The sequence below is a fragment of the Bos javanicus genome, chromosome 28 (genome assembly GCF_032452875.1).
Source record: "Bos javanicus breed banteng chromosome 28, ARS-OSU_banteng_1.0, whole genome shotgun sequence".
Taxonomy (NCBI): Eukaryota; Metazoa; Chordata; class Mammalia; order Artiodactyla; family Bovidae; genus Bos; species Bos javanicus.
This window is the reverse complement of record NC_083895.1, coordinates 28,531,719-28,551,101: the sequence shown is the minus strand read 5'-3', so window position 1 is coordinate 28,551,101 and position 19,383 is coordinate 28,531,719. Positions and strand designations below refer to the sequence as shown.

Below are 19,383 nucleotides of genomic sequence, written 5' to 3'. Positions count from 1 at the left end.
CACATCAGGCTGGGAGGGCCCGGAACCCTAAAAGCAGTTTCTGCAGGGCCATCCTGCTGTCCCTCCTCCCTGTATAGCTGTCCCGCCAGAGGTCATAGGTGTTTTCCACAAGGCAGGAGGCCCCAGCGCCTCAGAATGTGTTCCCAACAACTCCCTCACCACCTGTCGTCTTGCCTGGAGTCCCACCATTAGAGGGGTCACTGAGGGACTTCCGCCTGCACAAGTCTATTACAAGACATGCACCTCCCACAGGAGAAGGGAGAGCACTGGACTAAGTGGTGAAGGTGCTCCTTTCTCTGCTCTGTGACTTTGGCAACTGGTTTCCCTTTCCCAGGCCTCAGTTTTCCCATCTTAAAATGAGAGAGTTGACCTAGGATCTAGATAATCTCCAAGCCTCCCTCTTCATATCCAGTATTATGAAGTTCCGTGCAGGAACTGTGTGTGTGTGTGTATGTGTGTGCGCGCACTCAGTCGTGTCTGACTCTTTGCAACACCATGGACTGTAGCAAACCAGGCTCCTCTGTCCGTGGAATTTTCCAGGCAAGAATACTGGAGAGACTTTCCATTTCCTACTCCAGGGGATCTTCCTGACCCAGGGATCAAACCCTAGTCTCCAGCATCTCCTTCATTGGCAGGTGAGTTTTTTTCCACTGGCACCATCTGAGAAGCCCTATAGGGGAATTCTAGGGTCCTGAAAAGAGGTCAGTATATCTGAGGGGAAGGAAGTATTCTAGCCCCTCTGCAGGAACCTGGGCCATGAAGCACATGGCTCAGGTTTGTGAGACAAAATCGAGTCAGTTAATGAGCATGGCTCTCCCCTTTAAGCCGCTTCTTAACAAGTGATCCCCAAATGGCACTTTCAGTGACCAGACCTGGCCTCAGGGGCTCTACCAAGTAGTGAGCAGTGGGCAGAGTTTCCCACACCAATGCCTTGGTGTCTGGGCTGATAATAGATGCAGGAAGGAGAATGATTTCTTCCAAAGGGTCAGGAGATGATTCTGCTATCCCTACTGAAATGGAGAGGGAATGCATACTTCCAGGCTATCTTGAGTTCTTCATGGGTTTAATGGAGAAAAGAGAGTCATACCTTCCCACCTACTTGCTCACCTCAACAGATGGAAACCCCTTGGTTTTCAGAGGACCAAGGGGAGGCGGCAACTCACCTGTATTGCAACAGTGTACAAGGAAACCTCCATCTCCATGAACAAAATCACATTGTATCCTCCAAAGTTGAGCTCTAAAGAAACAGCCTCTCTCCATGGGGCAGTCTGGGTTGTAGTTGGGTGGGTGGATGGGAAGCTCTCTGAAAGGTCCCTAAAACTGAACCTCATGCAGCCATGATAACTGTGAGGGTGCTACCCCTAACTAATAACAGTGAGGATGCTGGGTCAACCCCCAAAGGCTCTGAGCAAACAGAGTCTTATGTGTATGATCTGGCATGTCTCAGCCACCCCACTGGCAGGGTCCCATGTCTACATGAATGCAGCCTTACACATTAAAGCCAGCATGGAGTGGGAGCCCCAGAGGGATTCTGTCTCAAAGAAGGGGCCACAAGCCTCAGCTAACTCTTCCTTCACCAATAATCTTGAGAGAGCAATTATGGTTTTAAAAGTGCTTGGTCTGCCAAAATACCACACGTACTCACCCATGCCCCATTCACAGTCATGAGAAACTCCAGTAAGCCACTGATTGCTGACTCAGAGCACAACCCTGCTTGCCCCTGCAGAGCCATATAACACGTAGGTCTGCTCTCAAGCCTTTGACACAAAATGTTGGAATCACATTAAGCATAAGGCTATTATTGCCTGATAAAGGGCCCAGAGAGTCAACTCTCCCAGAGATTAGAAATGGAGAGAGGCAGAGGAGGGAGTTGAGCAGTGGGGAAGGGATGAAAAGGGAGATTGTGGGAGATTGTGTCTGGGACTGGAAAGAATGCTCTTCTGGCTGGTATGAGGATAATGTAAAGAAGTGGAAAGGGATCAGAGAGGACCTTCAGGGCCTGGTTAAGAAATTTGCAACTTGATCCTATGTGCATAGGGAATCTATTAAAGGCTTTGGTAGCAGAAAGGGCTAGAACCTGGAGGGCCCTGAAGGGACACCTAATCCAGCTCTTCATGCTACAGTAGGAAGCCTGAGACCCAGAGAGGGGAAGGACGTGCTTCAGGTCACCCAGGGTATTTAGAACCAGGGCCAGACATGGAAAGTTTAAGTCACTTTTGTGCCAGAAGTAATTGTGTTCCAGGCAAAGAAGGGACATTCCTGCCCCTCCAGCCCTGAGATCTCTGCCCCATCTAGGGCTAGTACACAACTGGAGTTGTATACAACCTGTATACTGAAAGCAGTATACAGGTCACAACCTATATCCCAAAAGCTGTGTACAGGTTGTGTACAACTCCCAGCTACCCAGCTTCCCCCTGGAGCCACAGGGCGCAGTGGGTTTTCAGCACCACTCACACTGTGGACAGTTCCCACCCACATACTTCCTACAGGGTGTTTTGCAGGTGCTCTCAGCACCCCACAAGCCTCAGGGTGCTCCTGGCCACTCCGTTTCCCTGCCAAGAAGCCCTAGAAAAGGGGCAAGGAGGCTGTGAGGAGAGGGGCTGGTCTATTATCAGGGGTCCAGATGTAAAGTGAATGGCTGTGATATTTATCCCTGTCGTCGCTAATAATAAATGGCCTGATTTGTCAAGTGAGGACCGATTCAAAGATGTCAATTAAGAAGAGAAAAAAGCCCTGCTGTACTGTATTTATCTGCTGTGCAGATGCTTGGTGGAGAAAAGGACTCCAGAGCTGGGGCCTCTTTGCCCCACCACTGCCCTGCTTCTGCTTTCCTTCCACTCCCCTCCCCTGCCTCACCTTCTTCATCCCCCTCTCTTCTGCCTCTCTTTTCCTTCATGCTTTGTCCCCTCATTTACTGCACTCTTTTCTCCCTTTCTCCTCTCCTTTTTATTTCTCTTCTCAATTATCACCTTTCCCTCTTCTAGTCCACTGGATGGTTTCACCTTTCACTGTTACTCTTTTGCTCATTAATACCTTCTCTTTGTCTCCCCCACTACATTCCTGAATCTCTTCTCCCAGGTCCCCCTCCCCTGAACCTCTGGCTGCTATGGCCCTCATCTTTCCGAACTGGCCTCCTTCATGACCTCAGTTCACTTGGATGTAAACCTTAGGAGAAAAACAGGAAATGCCACAGATCTGAAGCTTTTTAACAACCATACAGAGGTTGAAAAATAAAACAACATTTCAGGGAATCAGTTTGACTGGGTCCCTGAATATAGATTAAAACTGAAAACCCACATCTAAGCAAAAACTTCTTAATAATGTATTCCCTGGCCCTGGACCAATCATGTCTGAGACCTGGGATTCCATGATACAAGACTTTCTCAGGTGGCTGAGGGGTTCTAAGTAGCACTATGAATCCTCCTTTTGTATCTTGGATCTGATTAAGAAGTCACAGAGAAATGCCCCCAGAATGGAAACCAACCCTGATGATGCCTTAGCCTGGTATTCTCTACCCTGTGGCATTGTGGGAGACTGTTGGCCTCTTCTAGAGAATACATCCCACACAGACACCCCCAAGCTGGGGTATAGGCTTTCTCCTGTCTCTGCCCCACTAGGAACATGACCACCTTCTTCAGGCAAAAGTAAAAATGGTTCCCTGATTGGTTCTCTGGAAATGAGTCTAGAACTACTTGTGTAAGCAGAAACCCATCTTTGTAGGCCTCCATTCCCAGTCCTACATCCTCTCTAGCCCATTGTGATTTTTCAGAATGCCCAGACTGACCTGGGGCCAGAGTTGGGTTCACTCTGGCTGTGATCAAAGGCTAGCTCCCAGCCAATCCCTGACCAATCTATGGTCAGAGAGAAGGGGAAGCCACATGGCTTCCAACAGACCACTAGTGTTGCCCACCTGGCCAGCACCAGCTTCTCTGGCTCTTCGCTGACTGGGTGTGGACAGGAGGCCCTTTAGCCACATCCTGAGGTGTCCCTGCATCCATAAGGAAATGAGGAAACGTGTCCCCAGTTGGTTATAACTCTTCTCCAATGACCACACTGCCTCTTGGTTTAACAACTGCCAGTGCCTTCTTCCCACCCTCTAAAAGCTGTCCAAGAGCATCCCCCACCACTATCCCCAAGCAAGAACCTCAAGCCTCTCTTCCAAGGACCAGGGTTTCCCAGGTACCCTTCTTCTTCCCAGGCTGCCTACCCCAGAGGCCCAGCTGAGCCATCCGTGGTGTGGTATTGACGACACCTGTGGCTTCTCCAGTGGCTGTGATTACTAAGATCCTTTGAGAAAGCCTTTGATCAGAAGTTAAGTCATCTGGCTCTAGTCCCAGCTCTCTGCCACTGGTAGACTTTGGATGCTGATTTTTAGTTTTCAAAGCAGTTTCATAGTTTTACCTTTTTTCCCCTCATAATATTATTTACTTCTTAGACAGCCTTAGTTGGAGACACTAGATGATGTGGTTTTAGTACCACATTCTGGATGAGGAATCTGAAATTCATTCTAGAGTTTGACTTAGAATCCAGACTCCTTGCCCAGTGTTCCTTCCTCTGCTCCACATCTTGGAAGTCAGCTTCATGATAAAATGATGACAAGATAATGTCTGCAGCTGATCTTTGAGTTCTTGAGAAGATGGGCATCAGAGACAAAGAAGTGATTGTCACAGCTGATATCTACATTAATAGATATATATAAAGTCACTTGCTAATGGCTCAGTTTTAGCTCACAAAGTCCAGAAGTACTATGAGAATCTACTGTTTAACACCCAAGAAGAATGTAGGCAACTAAAAATTACTCTGGGCTGCTAATATGGCAGTGTTCTTCTGCAAGTCTTTATCTTGCCCCTCTCTTCTTTATGTATCACTGGGATAATAATAATATAAGAATAATCTTGATAAACATTTGATTGCACACACAATATATTCAAGGCATTGGGCGAAATATATCCCAATATATTCAAGGCACTGGGCTAAATATAAGCATTATCTTGCTTATTGATCACAATAATTCCGTAGTGCAGGTACTATTATCTCCCCTTTTTCAGAGAAGACTGAAGTTTAAGAGTGTTAAGAAATTTGCCTAAGCACACAACTTATAAGTAGCACTTGAACTCAGATCAACTTCTCCAAAGCTGAAGCTTAGGACCAAATTTTCGCCTCCCTCCTGTCTTCAGATCAAGTCCCCAGGCTGATGTCTTGGTGAAAGTGAATGTGGAAGTGATTCTCCCGTCAGTGGCTAACCCCAGGATCTGTTTAACCGTAGTCTCTCATCCTCACCATTTCAGAGCACGCTGGCCTAACTGCCAGCTGCCAGCATCCTTATTTCTTTTCCTGAGGGTTTCTCTAACAGCTGGGGTCCTCTGTGTTGACTATATAGAGAAGACCAGATATATTAGGGAATTGAGGTCTCCTGGGAGCAGCCCTCAACCAGTGACTAATGGGAGTTGGTGGATAAACACCCTGGCCCCCTTGCTCCCTGGGTGGTCCAACCCTGGAGCATGTTCTGTCCCAGCTCTCAGCAGAGTTGGGCTCCACCCACCCGCCATGGTAACTGGCTCAGAAATGGTCCTTCGGCCTTTCTTGCCCTACAAGTGTTCGTTCCTGCACTTAAAAACATGTTTCAGCCTCGGCCTCTGGAGGATCCCAAACTAACCCCCGCATCCTTACTCTCAGCAGTGCCCTCAGGACCTGGAATAGAAAAGTAGCAGGGTGGCCCAAACAGTACAGATGACATTTTTCTACTCAAATCCCACAGCCGCTCCCTAGTGCCCTTCAGATGAGGTCAGGGGTCCATAAGCTAGCATGCCGTCTCCCACGTGCTCTGAGCCCAGTCACCCCACCATTGGATACTCTTCTACCCACTAGGTTTCAGCCATAAAAGTAGTTCCAGAATTCGACCCACACAGCTCCGTCCACATGGCAGGCCCATCTCACAGCCCTGCCCCTCCACCTGGTGAATATCTATTAAGACTCTATTGAAGGGTCAGTTCCTCTAAGGAAGTCATCTCTGACTGTGTCCCTCAGGAGGGTGACCCATCCTGCCAGGGAGCCTCCAACAGACCTGAGCCTACCTCTGTCCCAGCCCACCATGGAATTATCTGTCTAGGGGACCACCTCCCCCCTAAATGTGGAGCTCCTTGAGGGCAGCAACAAGTCCGGATTCATCTTTAGTTGTCAGGCCAGCCCCCAAATAAATGTTGAATGAATGACCGTCTGCCTGTGAGATGAGAGGGGGAAGGGCAGAGAAGGGGCTTAGGTGGGCGGCTGCTCGACCAATGGTGCAGCCTGTGTTTGGTTCTCTGATGGTCTCAGAACCTGTCCCTGCCAGGCTCCAGCAGCCCGACAGCTGTGTCCAATGAGTCACACAAGGTGCTCTGTCTTCCTTTCCCTTAACCCTAAGCGGCCCTGGCCAAGCAGCCAGTGTCTAAACTGGGGTCTCCTCTGTATCCATCCCACCCCAGGTGATCAACGAAGATGGTCTGATATTCTAGAAAGAGCACTGACCTAGTTTGAAGCTCACTTCGGAGCTTGAATTACTTAGCCTCTGTCCTCCCAACTTAAACTCAATTTTCCCAACTGTGATGGGAGTTAATATTAGTACAGCATCTCCCTCCCAGTGCTCTGTAAGCATTCAAGATGATAACCACAAAAGGGTCAGGCACATCTCCTAGAATGTGGGTGGTACCCTCCAGAAGTGATTATATGGGGGAAAAGAGATGCGGAATGCATCAGGCATTGGAAAGGACCTTTGCCAATTTTTGCCCAATCATTCTGTTTCACAGGTGAGCAAATTAAGGCCCAGAGAGTGGGCATCCCCTCAAGGTCACAGAGCCTGTCATGGACAGACCTGGGACTCTGAGTTCCTGGGCTGTTTTCTCTCCATTGCACCAACTGGCTTCCTTACACCCATCACTGTTTACCTAAAGCAGTGTAAAATTCCTTCTTTTCCTACCTGTTCCCATGGAAAGGAGAGGGAGGTCCTTGCACAGAGTTTACTGAAGGCTCCCAACCACTTAAGTACCCTAACCCTGACAGGCCTTCCCTACACCTGGCTGCCCACATCTGCAATACAGCCCACCTTCATTAGCAAAGATCTATTCACACTCTCCAAGTGTGGAACTCTGGGGCTCCAAATTTGAGGGGTCTAAGAGAAGGGGGGTCTCTCACCCACAATTCCCTCCGCAGACCTCAGGGTCTCTCAGCAAGAAGACCAGACCTGGAGACCAACCACCAATAAGGATGGCCCCTTACTCATCCTACAAATGCTTGCACACCTGCCTTGGTGCCATAAGCTCTGTGTTAGGCTTTGGGGATCCAGTCACTATCTGCCCCCTCCCCATCTTGAATCGTCCTATTAATAACCTGTGATACCATTAGCTTTTGCTGTCACCAGCACTGACAACTCAGAAGCCCCCGAGCGCTGTCTGCAAAGACACAATAAATGTGAACTCTTAATTAACACCTTCTTTAACTAAATAAATTAATTTTATGCGGTCGTGATGTCAGGGATATGACTTGCTGATGACTGAGGTGACTTGGACAGCCTTGGCAAGGGCTGCAGGGCAGTCGCAACTTGTTAATCTCTGCAGGGCATCAGTGGGCAGCGGGGCCATGGATGTGAGTGCCTTGCCATGGTATCCTGTGCAGGGAACCCAGGACCAGGCAGCAATCATGGAGGTAGGAAGTCGGAGACTTTTCCTGCTTTGCCTCTTTGCTTCTACCTCCTGAATGGCCTTGGGCAAACCTCTTAGTTTCTCTGGGCCTTTATTTTCCTCATCTGAAAATGGGCATCATCTCTTGTCATGTCCATTTCTCAGGAGTGTGAACTATGCTGGAAAGGAAGGTTTATAAACTGTAATGTGCTGCGCACATGTGGAAATCATGACGCCATCCCTTCAGCTGCTGGACAGTCAGTGTTAGTGGGGCACTTCCAGTGACGGGAATCACTGGTCCTGGGTCCCTGGGCAGCCGTAAGTTTCCCTCAGGACACCTCGAGGACAAGGAGGACACCTCCAAGGCTAGTGCCCTCAGCAAGCCCCTAGTACCAACCACCCAACTGACTGCTGCCTAGAGTGAGCCAGGCCAGGGCAGCAGGGCTGCTCCCGGTGGCTCTCATCAGAAAAAAATCTGCTGTGACCCCAGGCTGACCCCTGCCGCTACCTGAGGGAGTGTCTGATCCAGCCTTGGGCTGAAGTCTTAAATTCAGCCCCAGGTCCTGACGTCTGCTCTGACTGTGTCTGAGAACTCAGCCCAGCCCTGCCCAGGCCCTGACCGAGTTCTTCACCGAGGATCCAGTGTGAACCACCAGCCATTGCTGGAGTCAGCCCCTGACTCCACGCCCTAACCCAGCCCCCAGTCCAGCCCACTTTGGCACCCCTCAGCCCCAGTGGCAGCCCGTGCGCTGGCCCTGTGCCAGGCCTGGGATTTCCTCCTTCCCCACCCCTCAGTTAGTGTTGTGCTCTAACCTGTGTCAGCCTCGCTGGAGGAGGGGGAGAGGCCCCCACTGCTCCTGTGGTTCATGCTACAGGCACCTTCTATAAAAGGCAGTGCCCTCTTGCCCACTCTATCCCCCCAGTACTTGTATGTCATTAGCCACTCTCCCCAGTTAATACCATTCCCAGGGATCTTAGCACAGGGACATCAAGCAATTCCCCTAGGGCCACACAGCATAGCCATAACCGAGCAAGGACTGAGATGGTCACCCAGAGATTTCCCTCCAAGAGGGAAGAAGGGCACACTGTCCTCACTTTCTGGAGCTGGGGGATCCAGAGTTCTAATTCATTCATTCAACCATCCATTCACTCCAAAATATTTACTGAATACCCACCATACGCCAGGCACACTGTGGGGGAGAGGGGTCAAAACATACATGGCCCTTCTCTCAAGGGGCTCACAGGCTGGGCAAAGACCCTTGGGATTGCACCAAACTTTTCACAGTTGCTGCTTCACTTATGCACCCACCCACCCCCCCACAACACACACACCCCCAGGCTGGCAGTGAGAACACACCTCGACAGGAGCATGCGGGCTCACCTCAAGGAGCCCCTCCAGCCATTTAACGGGCACAGGGGCTGGGAGAGGACGTCTCTATCCATCTGTGATGCTACCAGGATGAAACCCTTGTTGGAGGCTGTGGAAACACAGAGCGCTATATTAGTAATCAGGTCCACGCAGAGGGGATGAGCAATGATGTCTTGTCCCCAAATACAAGGGCTGACCCGCAGTGGCCCTGCCCAGAGCCTGCATCTCTAAGGCTATGAAGGAATAGCTGTGAGCAGAAGCTGAGCTGGAGCCGCAGAAAAACTGCCCAAAGCCCCTCCCACCTGGGGGACTCTGAGCCCCGGCAGGATGTCAGAGAGGTTGAGGCCAGGTGCCCAGGGCTTGGCATGCCTGACTTGTAATATCGATGGACTGAAGATGCCAAGTGGTTTCTTGGCATCATGGAATGCTTGAGTTCAGGTCCCCTTTTCAGCATGTCCCCCTCAATCCAGCTCTCTTGACTCCCTAGAAGCCTCCTCAAATATGCAGTAGTTCCTGGAAGGCAGTAGATCCACGATGGAGTCTTGGTTGTTTGTGAGAGCCACGTGACCTTGGATGAGTCACCTAATCTCAGGTCCCTGTGTAGGAGACGGGGCCAAGAGTGCCCTTCTCACAAGGCTGTGCCGACATTAGATACTGCCACTGTGCTGGGCTCGACATTAGATACTGTCAGTGGCTGCCCAGCCATTGAAATGTGCCTACTAAGTTGGGACATACCTCCTTGGGGAACAATAACGTGCCTGCAGAGACTGACCCGACCTGGCTCCTGGTGGCCCCTTCACCTGCAACCATCACTAGGGTCTGGCCTGAGTTCAGGCTTCTCTGCTCCTTCTCCTGGGCCTCCACGTTTTGGACTCCTGAACTGTTGGTCTAATTCGTCCGAAAGTATGACTTCCTAATGGTAGAATTATAGACATCAGGGCATCTCAGTAAGATGGGGAATTGAGTAAAAGGGCCTTCTTAACACCCCTCCAGTCACACCCTATGAGTTGCCATGCTTCCCTTCAGGATAAGACTTCCTACACAGAACCCTGGGCCTGCTTTGGAGCTCAAAGCCTGCTCTTCTACAGGGGCTTAACCAAAGTAGCTGGGACAGCTGTGGCTTTAAAGATAACTCCTGAGCCCAGAGAAGGGAGGAGAGGAGGGATTGATTTTGGGGCCTTCCTGGAGACTGGGATCTGAAATCAATCTAGCAATCAACAAGCCAGGTGTGAAGTGGCTGCTGGATCCCAGGCTCCCCCATATCTCCAGGCTCAATCCCTTCCTGCCTCCACCCAATGCCTCCCGGGGGCAGCTGTTGCCAGGACTGAAGAGTCCAGCTGGTTGTACCTCTTTCAGGGCCTTGTCACCTATGCAGGCCCACGGGAGGCAGCTGGGGAGGGAGTAGAAGGACTCTCCCAATGCCCACAGTGCAGCAATGAGGGCAGCCTGGGCTTCTGGGCATCACCCTGGCCCAGTGAAGGGCAGCCTCTAAGGGCCCTTTCGAGTCCCACCCCCTCTATCTCCACATCTAAACAGGGAGGAGGATGCAGCAGGGGCTTCCAGGGACGCTGGGCTTCCTGAGGGCCAGTGCGGTGTGAGCGGAGAGCCGTCCTGCATTCTCCTCCTGCTCTGCCGACCGAGCCTGGGGGACTCTGGCATTGAGATGATTTAGTTCAGCATCCCCCAACCACCTCCACTTCAGCCCTCCTATACCTGGAGAAGGGAGCGGCTCATGGGGATTGCCTAAAGGGAAAAGGGATGGGATTTCAGGGAAATGGGGCTGTCCCAGGATAGCTGTGGCGCTGACTTAGGAAAGCTCAGGGACTCTGTTTTCCTTCTGCCCTTCTCCTGCGCTGTGTGACCTTGGATGATGCTCCTCCCCTCTCTGGGCCTCCAGGCCTGTCAATTCTTAATTAACTCCCTCTCCTGGGCCCTGATCCTAGAGTTCAGACACCTTCTGGCCGAGGCCAATGGCAGGAGCTATGGGGCCCTGCCCTGGGAAGAGGCAGGAAGGGCACCTTCCTCTTCTTCAGGGACCCAGTAGTTCTGGTTTGAACTAGATTATCCAACTCCTCCTTCCTTACTTCCTCCCTGCTTTCTCCTCCTCCACCCTTCTCTCCCTCCACCCTCCCACCCAGTGAAGGATAGAATCCTTCTAACGCAACTAACTATGCTATTTGCCAGATGCATACAGGTAGTCAGACTGAATTGATCCGTCCATCTATCCAGCCAGCCAGCCAGCCAGCCACCCTCCCCTCTCTGCCTCCACCACCATCTATCCAGCTATCCATTCAGCACAACCTCTGCCCTGGGTGCCAGACTAGGGGCTGGGCAGACCAGAGAGAATCCAGTAGAGCCTCTATCTCCAGGGAGCCACAGACCAACTACCCTGGGACAGAGTAGGGTAGGCAAGGTCCCAAGTCACCAAAAGAGTCTACTCTTCCCAAAGAGGCAAGGGTGAAGGCAACCAGTGACCTGGGCAGCCCCTATACCCACCATGCAAGAGGCCAAGCAGAAGGACCCTTGGAGGCCATTTAGAACAAGCCCCTCTTGGCCAAGGGTAAAATAGCATACCAAGTGAAGACGTAGCATGAGCAGAGGTTGGGATGGGAGAAGTCGTCAGTGCATGGTGCCTGAGGGCAGGCAGGGGACAGGACAGTATGGAGCCTTGCCGGGGTGGGCAGGAGGTGGCTGCTGCCCATTGCTGTCCCCAGCCTCCCATCGCCAGCTCCTCTCTACCTTGCATGGCGTGCAGGAATCACCCCAGTCCCCCTGATCTGCACCTCGTCCTTGCTTTCCAGGAGGCCCCTCTCTGGCCAGTTGGCTAGAGGTTGACAGATGCATTCACCATCTCCATTACATCTTCATTGCCCAAATTCCTTTCCCTCATTTTTCAAGCTAAAAGACAGTTCTTAAAAATGAGTCCCTGAGCTCAGCCCTTTCCAGCCTCGTTAATTTCGTGCCCCACCTCATTTGTTCGGGGGACCTACTTTCCCCTCGCCCGCTGCCGCCTTCCTCCCGCCGGCTATATTGGGATCTCTGCTCCGTCCTCAGTAACCTTGTGTGCCGCTTAGAGTTCTGCGGGTGTTTTTTGCTGCCAAGGAACTCTGGACTCAAGGAACCGCAGAGGTCATCTGTTTGCATCCAACCCCCTCCTCATGCCGGAAACTGGAACCCCTTTCCTGCACCCCCTGCCCAAGATTACCCCAATTCCAACTGTATTCTTCCTTACTGTCCACCAGCCAGCCTGTGCCAGTGCAGGGCAGCTCTATTTGCGCCCAAGCTCTTCCAGAAACGTGGAACGGACCTGACAGTCCTTCGTATTCCCCCAGCTCACTCCGTGTTTTGTCCGAATCAAGTTTCCCAGATGATCCCATCAGCCCCCAAGAGCAGAGATCATATCGTGCAGTTTTTGAGTGTCCCTCGGATCCCTTGTTCTTCGGGTACCTTGGATGTGTAAGACAAAGCGGCATCCTTTGCCCCATTACTGCCAGCGACAGGACTCACACCTGTCCCTGTGCCTCCAGCAGACGCACGGGGACACTACTGACCTAGAGACTTGCTCATTTGAGCTGAAAATTACCTCTTGATCCTTCCCAGCTCTGAAGCTAGCTCTGCCTTCAGGAGTTACCCTGGCCAAGTAGAATTCCTCTTGCCTGAACAGACTTTCAGACATTTGAGAGCAATGATCATGCTCTCCCTAACTCCAACTCCAGAACTTCTTCAGCACCCGGTGCCCAGCTCAGTGTTTGTGGCCCAGGCACCGCCACTTCCTTTCCTGGAGACATACAGCAGTTTGTTCCTGCCCATCCAAGGGTGAAGGCCCTGGGGCTGCGGTCTGGGCAGAGCAGGACAGGTGTCACCTGTTAATGCAGCATGAGCTCGTCCTAGAGCTTTGGAAGCTACTATTGGCTCCTGTGCCCTCTCCTGCAGGAGAGCCAGGGGCTGAGAAGCACTCCCCACTATCCATCTCAGGGGTACATAGCAGGCTGGGCTCAAGGCCCTCTCTCCCCCATGAACCCACAAAGAAACCTATGGCTGCTGTCTGCACACCTCACTTTCCCCTCACTCCTCACCCCTGCAGTCCGGCCATGCCCACAAAGCATGGAGCTGCTCTGACCAGGGTCACCACCAGCCTCCTGATGGTCACCCTAGGCCACTTCACAGCAGCTGACGTGGCTGGCCCCCCTCTTTGGTCTGGGAAGGCACAGCCCTGTTCCAGTCCTCCCCCAACTCCTAATCAACCCTGGTTCTTCTCATCTGCTTTAGCTCCCTCTCCACCCCTTCAGTGCAGACCTCCACCATCTGTACCCTCAGCCCACCCTTCTCACCCTGTACTCGCTCTGACTCATTTTGCGGCTGCAATGGCCCTCCAGGCAGGCCATTCCCCAGTCGACATTTCTAGCATCCCCTGAACTAGAACTTCCACCACTCTGAAATCTTGCTTCTCCTTCAAGACTGGGCCCCAACTCCCTCTTCCAGGAAGAGTTACCCCATGTCTCCTTGGAGCTGGGATGGCCCTGCCCACACCTACCAGATGGCACTGTTTGGACCGGGGTGACTGTGGCAGCCTAGGACGGATCACATGGCCTGGCACCGGTGCTGGCCCAGGGAGGAGGCAACCACAGGCAAGGCTCTTTGGGATGTGGACTGAGGCTGTGACCAGAACTAGTGCAAGAGTCTAGAACAAGGCAGATGGACAGGTAAGCAGATCAGGAGATGGGGGCAGGGAGGGAGGCAGAGAGACCCCCGAGGGAGAAGCAGCCAGAGCTGCTGGCCCCTGGCTCCACCCCGCCTTCCTCCCAAAGGGCCCCTGCATCCATGGCCCCTTGGAGGAGCCTCTGGCCTTTGGGGGTCAAGTGTTCCGGGGGCCCGGGGAGATGAAAGCCCCTCCTCCCGCAGGCTCCTCCGCAGCCTCTGTGTCGCATTTCTAGTGCATCTCAGAGCCTCTCGGGAGAGATCTGGTTTCCTTCCTGGTTTCTGCACAACCTTGGGCCAGTCACCTCCACTCTCCCCACCACGCTTCCTCCTGCACTTGAAAGAAGGCTAAAGCTCAGGGTCAGGGATGTGAGGCTGGGCTTGCCCAGCCACGTCCAGGAGCCAGGCTGTGAGAGGGGAGCAGGGCCCCTTGGCACCCCTGCAGGACCCAGCACCCGGGGCCTAGGCTGGAGGAGTCTACTCAGGACTCCCCCTTTGCAGGCTGTGGGTGACCTGCCTCTCCACCCCGCTGTTTTCCAGTCCCTGAGTCCCATCTGTGCTGCAGAGCAAGGCTCTCCCACAGTTCTTCATCCTGACACGCCATGTTTCTGCAGCTCCGTCACCTTCCCTGGGAAGGCAGTGCTAGGGGTGGGAGGTGGATGATGTGTGTGCTTGAGGGTGTTCAGGCATGGGTAGATATGAAGGTGTATGGGGCTGTCTGAAGGTGTGTCTGTGTGGGTGAGAGGGGTGTGGCTATGTGGAGGTGGGTGGGTGTACACAGATTCAGGTGTGGAAGCCATGAGGGAATTTGCACATTACTCAGCATGTGTGTGATGAAGAGCAAGACTGGGGTCCACCCCCTGATAGTCTGAGCAAGAATTAGGCCTGTGTTCATGTTAAGAATCACCCCCCTGCACCCCCTGAAGTGTCAGAGCTACGGATGCCGCCATCCAGGCCCCACAGTGAATGGCAGGAACAGGGGACTCTCTTCCACCCCCGTGAGGACAGAGGCTCAGAGAGGGCAGTGGTGTACCCCGGGTCAGTGGTGAGGTCAGCCCAGGGCCTGAGTTTCCCTGTTCCACTGTCCCTTCCCGGGACCGTCTGCTCCTACCCTGCCCCGCCCCACCTCTGCCGAGTGCCAGCCACATGGAGGGGCCGAAGCCCAGCCACAGTGAACCTCAGGGCCCAGCCCAGCCCTGCTGAGGACTGACACGGGACCAGCTCTGCTTCCCTGAAGGGGCCTGGGGTCCTCCACACTCTGGGTCTGCCCTCCAGCTGTGAGGAGCAGCCTTGAGCAGGGGGAGGCTCCCCCCACCTCAGCCCACTCCAGTCTCCACCCTCTCCACCTCCGCCATGCAGGGAGCAGGGAAGCCGGGGCAGGAGGAAGCAGGTGAGGTGCCAGACGGAGGCCAGGGGCTGGGCTGCGGACAGCCTGACAGACAGCTGGGGCAGGTCGCACCAGGGCAACCCGTGGAGGGCAGGCCCCTCCTTCCTCTGCCCACCTGCCAGAAAAAGAGGAAGGGAAAGAGACTTTCCTAGTTTTAGCTCTGAGTCCCACATCCCTGGAAACTCGTAAGTCTTAAGCAAACCAAGTTGGTCACCTCACTCTAGCTTCCTGGCAGACCCTTCCAGTGGCTTCCATGAATGCCAGGGCCAGACTAGAATCAAAGAGGATGAGAAAGAGTCTTAGAGGCCATCCAGCTTAATTGCCTCACCCCAACTCATTCTCACAGCCTCTGCTTGAATGTCCCCAGCTCTGGGGGGCTCACCACCACACCAGGCAGCTTGTTAGTTATGGAGCACCTCTGATGTGCTGGATAAAACAGAGGGGCCTGGAAGGCACTGACTGGAGAAGCCACGCCCCAGATACCCCCTGGGAGAGGGCATGAGCACAGCCTTAAGTGTCTGAAGGGTGGTGACCTAAAAGAAGAGGGAGGCATGCATTTTCTCAGTGCTTTAGAGGATGGGGTTGAGACAGGGAAAGGGGAGGGGGAGAAATAACCTCAGAAATGCCTCTGTCAGCCTGCTATCCAAAGAACTTTCTAGCACCCTGCCAGGCTTCACCTGCCAGCCTGTCACATTCCTGCCTGAGCCCTAGACAGAGGCAGCCTTCTGCCTCTTGCCCTGCATTCCTGGTCTCCTCCGGGCCGCCATAAACCCGTCTTGTACAAGTCGATGGAAGGCCTGGCTGTTGGCCACAAAAGCCTTCTTGGGTCTCCTCTCTGGTCGTGTGTGGCTCCTGGAGAAAGCAGGAGGGGCTAAAATGCTGGCATTCGGCTGCCCCGTAAATCTATCGAAGATATTTTTTTTATCACTTCCCGACATTCCTCTGTAAAAGCCACTCAGCTGCGTTTACAAATTATAGAATTCATTTGATGTCAGGGACCTGGCTAATGGCCTGAGTAAATCCAGCAGGAACAGATGGGAGTTTAGAGCTCAGCTCCTGTCTGGAGGTGCAACCTTAGCGACCAAGTCCCCATGTTTTAGCCTCTGCCTCTCTGTCTATAAAACGGGGATGAGTGCGGCTTTGAGGATTAGTGAAGTCACAGACCCATGTGCCCGGCTGAAGACCTGGCTCAGAGTAAGCCCTTAGTAAATGATGGTGGTGATGACTTGCATTGGAGCCTGTTTGGAGCCAACCATTGGGAAAGGACACGTACTGAACCCCGGATCTGGGGTTCTCAGCCTCCAACCTGTACCTCTTTGCCAGGCAGGCCCTCCTGTGTCTCAGGGAACTCTCTGGAAGCAACAGGTCTTATGCATATAGAGGGATTATCATCTTCCTCCTTCTCCCATCCTCCTCTTCTTCCTCCTGTTCTCACACAGTGAGTTTTAAATCCACCCTCCCCCGAAGTAGAATCCTTGAGCCTTCCCATACCAGGACTGTTCCCGTCCTTAGAAGTTCAGACTCTGTGTGAACTGATTGGTTGAAGTTCCCTGGATCCTTGGTTAAGAGGGATTCTGAGGCTGATTCCAGTTGATTAGTGGTGTCTGCCTACCCCTTGGAGAGTGTGGGGTAGTCCCAAGAATAGCCTCATGCTTGGCCATCCTTTCAAGTTCCAACCCCCTCATCTTGTAGATAAAGTTTATATTCAAGAAGGGGAAGACGTAGGACTGAGAAGTCAAGAAAGGAGGGCCTAATATGTCTTAAGCACCCACTGTGTGCTACACGCATGTCCATACACCACCTCACTGGACCCTCCCAACAACCCAAACCGTTTGACAAAAGCCCTGAGATTAGAGCAGTCACCCAGCAAGCCGGTGGCATCACGGCTTCCAGGAGCCATTGTGCCGGATCCCAGGGTCTCAAACAGACCACCAAGATCAGACCCCTGGAGCAGAGAGGGCTGGGGGTGCAGGGTGCAGATGGAATGGTGCCTCAGGAGGCTGCAGGGACTCACGGGGAGGGAAGGAATCATCTCGGGCTAGAAGCTTCTCGGGCAGGAGTCTTTTCTTTGTCATTTGAGAGGTAAAACAGGAAATGATTGATAGTACTGGAAATGCCTATTGTTCTCTGATTTAAGCAATGCCAGAAATTTTCCTGAGATCTTTCACATCTGTGATATGGTTTGAGCTGCCGGATGGCCCTGGGAAAGCAGACAGGTGGCTCACTCCCATTTCATAAAGGTAGAAAGAGAGGCTCAGGGAGGTGGTCTCACCCCACATCCCTAGCTCCTGGCCAAGCACATGGTAACATCAGCCTCCTCCCTCTGGCTGGGAAAGCCTGCCTGCCCATGAGCTGCCAGGGACATTTTCCCATATTTCTTAGCTTAGATTCTGCAGCAAGGGCGTGACTGTCTCGCCCCCTTTCCACTCTTCTCCTCCTCATCACCTTTCATCCTGACCTACTCTGTGCCAGCATTGTACCAACAGGGTTACACACACAGCATCTCACTCAATCCCAAAAGAGTCACGTAAAAGGTGGTGGGGGTGGGGGGAGGTGCTCTCATTAGCCCCATTGTACAGATGAGGAAACTGAGGCCCAGAGTACTGGAGGCTTCAACGCCAAGATTGTGACTGCAGAGTTTTCTCTTTCAGGTACAAACCTCTGCTGCCTTTGGCTTTACTGCCCCCACCCAGTACCAAGTGAAGGGAGCTTTGGCCAAACCTTGGCACAGAGGCACCCACAGGGCAGAGAAAGTCCATACCCAGTGTCCTCAGCTGAAAATGGGGGTGATGATAAAGGCACCTCCCTCCTTTGGCCACTGAACAAAATGAGACCAGGGATATGAAACCAAGCCTGATGCAAATAAGGAGCTTTATTATTTTATCAGCCTTGCTGCGCCTGCTTCTGCTGTGTTGATATAACAAGACAAACAGGTCTTGAGAACCTCAACCGTGCTGTATCCAAGGCAAGCACCGAGGCGGGCTGGGCTGCCGGGCTCAGGAGAGGCAGAAAGATAAAGGACTGTTGAGGTTTTCCATTTTTAGCCAAGATTTTGTAAGAGTGAAGCACACAGGTGTGGCTCCAAGCTAGGACCAGACCAGGGATGGATTCCAAGCATCCCTGGGCAGCGCAAAGTGGCCCTGCCTTCCAGCGGTGACAGCCCAGCCCCCATCAGGACCCCGTCTCCCTTCACTGTCATCCTTGGTTTGTGAACCCAGCCAGTCCTCAGGCTTCTTCTATCAAGCTCCTTCGAGGCACTTCCTTCTGAGCAGGCGTGGTGCCAGGAAAGGCCTGCAATAGAGCAAAAGATCAGGTCCAATCCTAGCTGGGCTGAGTTTCAGCCAGCTCCCTCACTTCCCATCAAGGACCCAGCATGCAGTGGATCTACTGCAAAGACTCTTATGAACACGTGCATGCGTGAATGAATGGGTGAATGAACGAATGGAGCACCCTAGCCTCTCTGTTCCTTCATCTGTAAAATGGGACAGTAACAATTACACCACAAGGCTGTGGCAGGGTCCAGAAACGCTACACATGTAACACTTCGCACAGAGGGCTTGCTGAGTGCCCAGTGAGCAGGAGCTGTCACTACAAGGAGAGACCTTTGCCCTTCCAGCAGTCACGAGCTAATTGCCTCTCCGTGGTCAGCCTTCACCCTCAACTTTCGGATGAACTACAGGTCAGCCCACAGCCCCTGAAACTCAATCACTGTCTAATAAAATGGTAGGGCTTCATGCACACACACACACACACACACACACACAACTGGGAGCAGATGTTACAGAAAATCGAGACGGCCTGGATTTGACTGCATACATTTCTGCATACATTCCTGAGTTTTGTTTCAGAAAATGAAGTCACCATGTGTGACACAAATCAATATGAATATAAATGTCTACCAGCCTGGCCAGCCTACAACGTGAAGGAGGTCACAGTAGTGTCCGCCCCCAGATCATGCCAGCTCATTGTCTTCATCTACAGTTTCCACCCCAACCCAGGAAAGGCTGAGGAGACTGGGAAAAGAAGGGGGCTTTCCCATGTGCCTGAGCCCCTGCCACACCTGTGGCCCCAGGAGAAGAGAGCCAGGCCTACAGATCCGATCCCTTCTTGGGGCCAGCCTGGCTGGTTCTCAGCATCACAAAGACCCTCGGTGTTCTGGGCAGAAGTGGACCGAGAATGCTTCTGTTCTGGGCCATGTTGCAACACCAGGGACCTGCAGCAGCCCCTCTTGGGAACTCCACATCTCCAAATCCCTCCCCTCAATTCATCTTCTC

At 52.7% G+C, this 19,383-nt stretch overlaps 1 protein-coding gene across 1 annotated transcript in view; it reads right to left on the bottom strand.

Annotated features, from left to right (window-relative positions):
• Positions 1-19,383, bottom strand: part of LOC133240449 (uncharacterized) — a 38,616-nt gene that overhangs the window by 16,703 nt on the left and 2,530 nt on the right. Inside the window, exon 2 of the mRNA XM_061405254.1 lies at positions 9,037-9,133. Coding sequence (XP_061261238.1) covers positions 9,037-9,098 — 62 coding nt within the window. The 5' untranslated portion in view covers positions 9,099-9,133. The remainder of the gene's footprint in view (positions 1-9,036; positions 9,134-19,383) is intronic.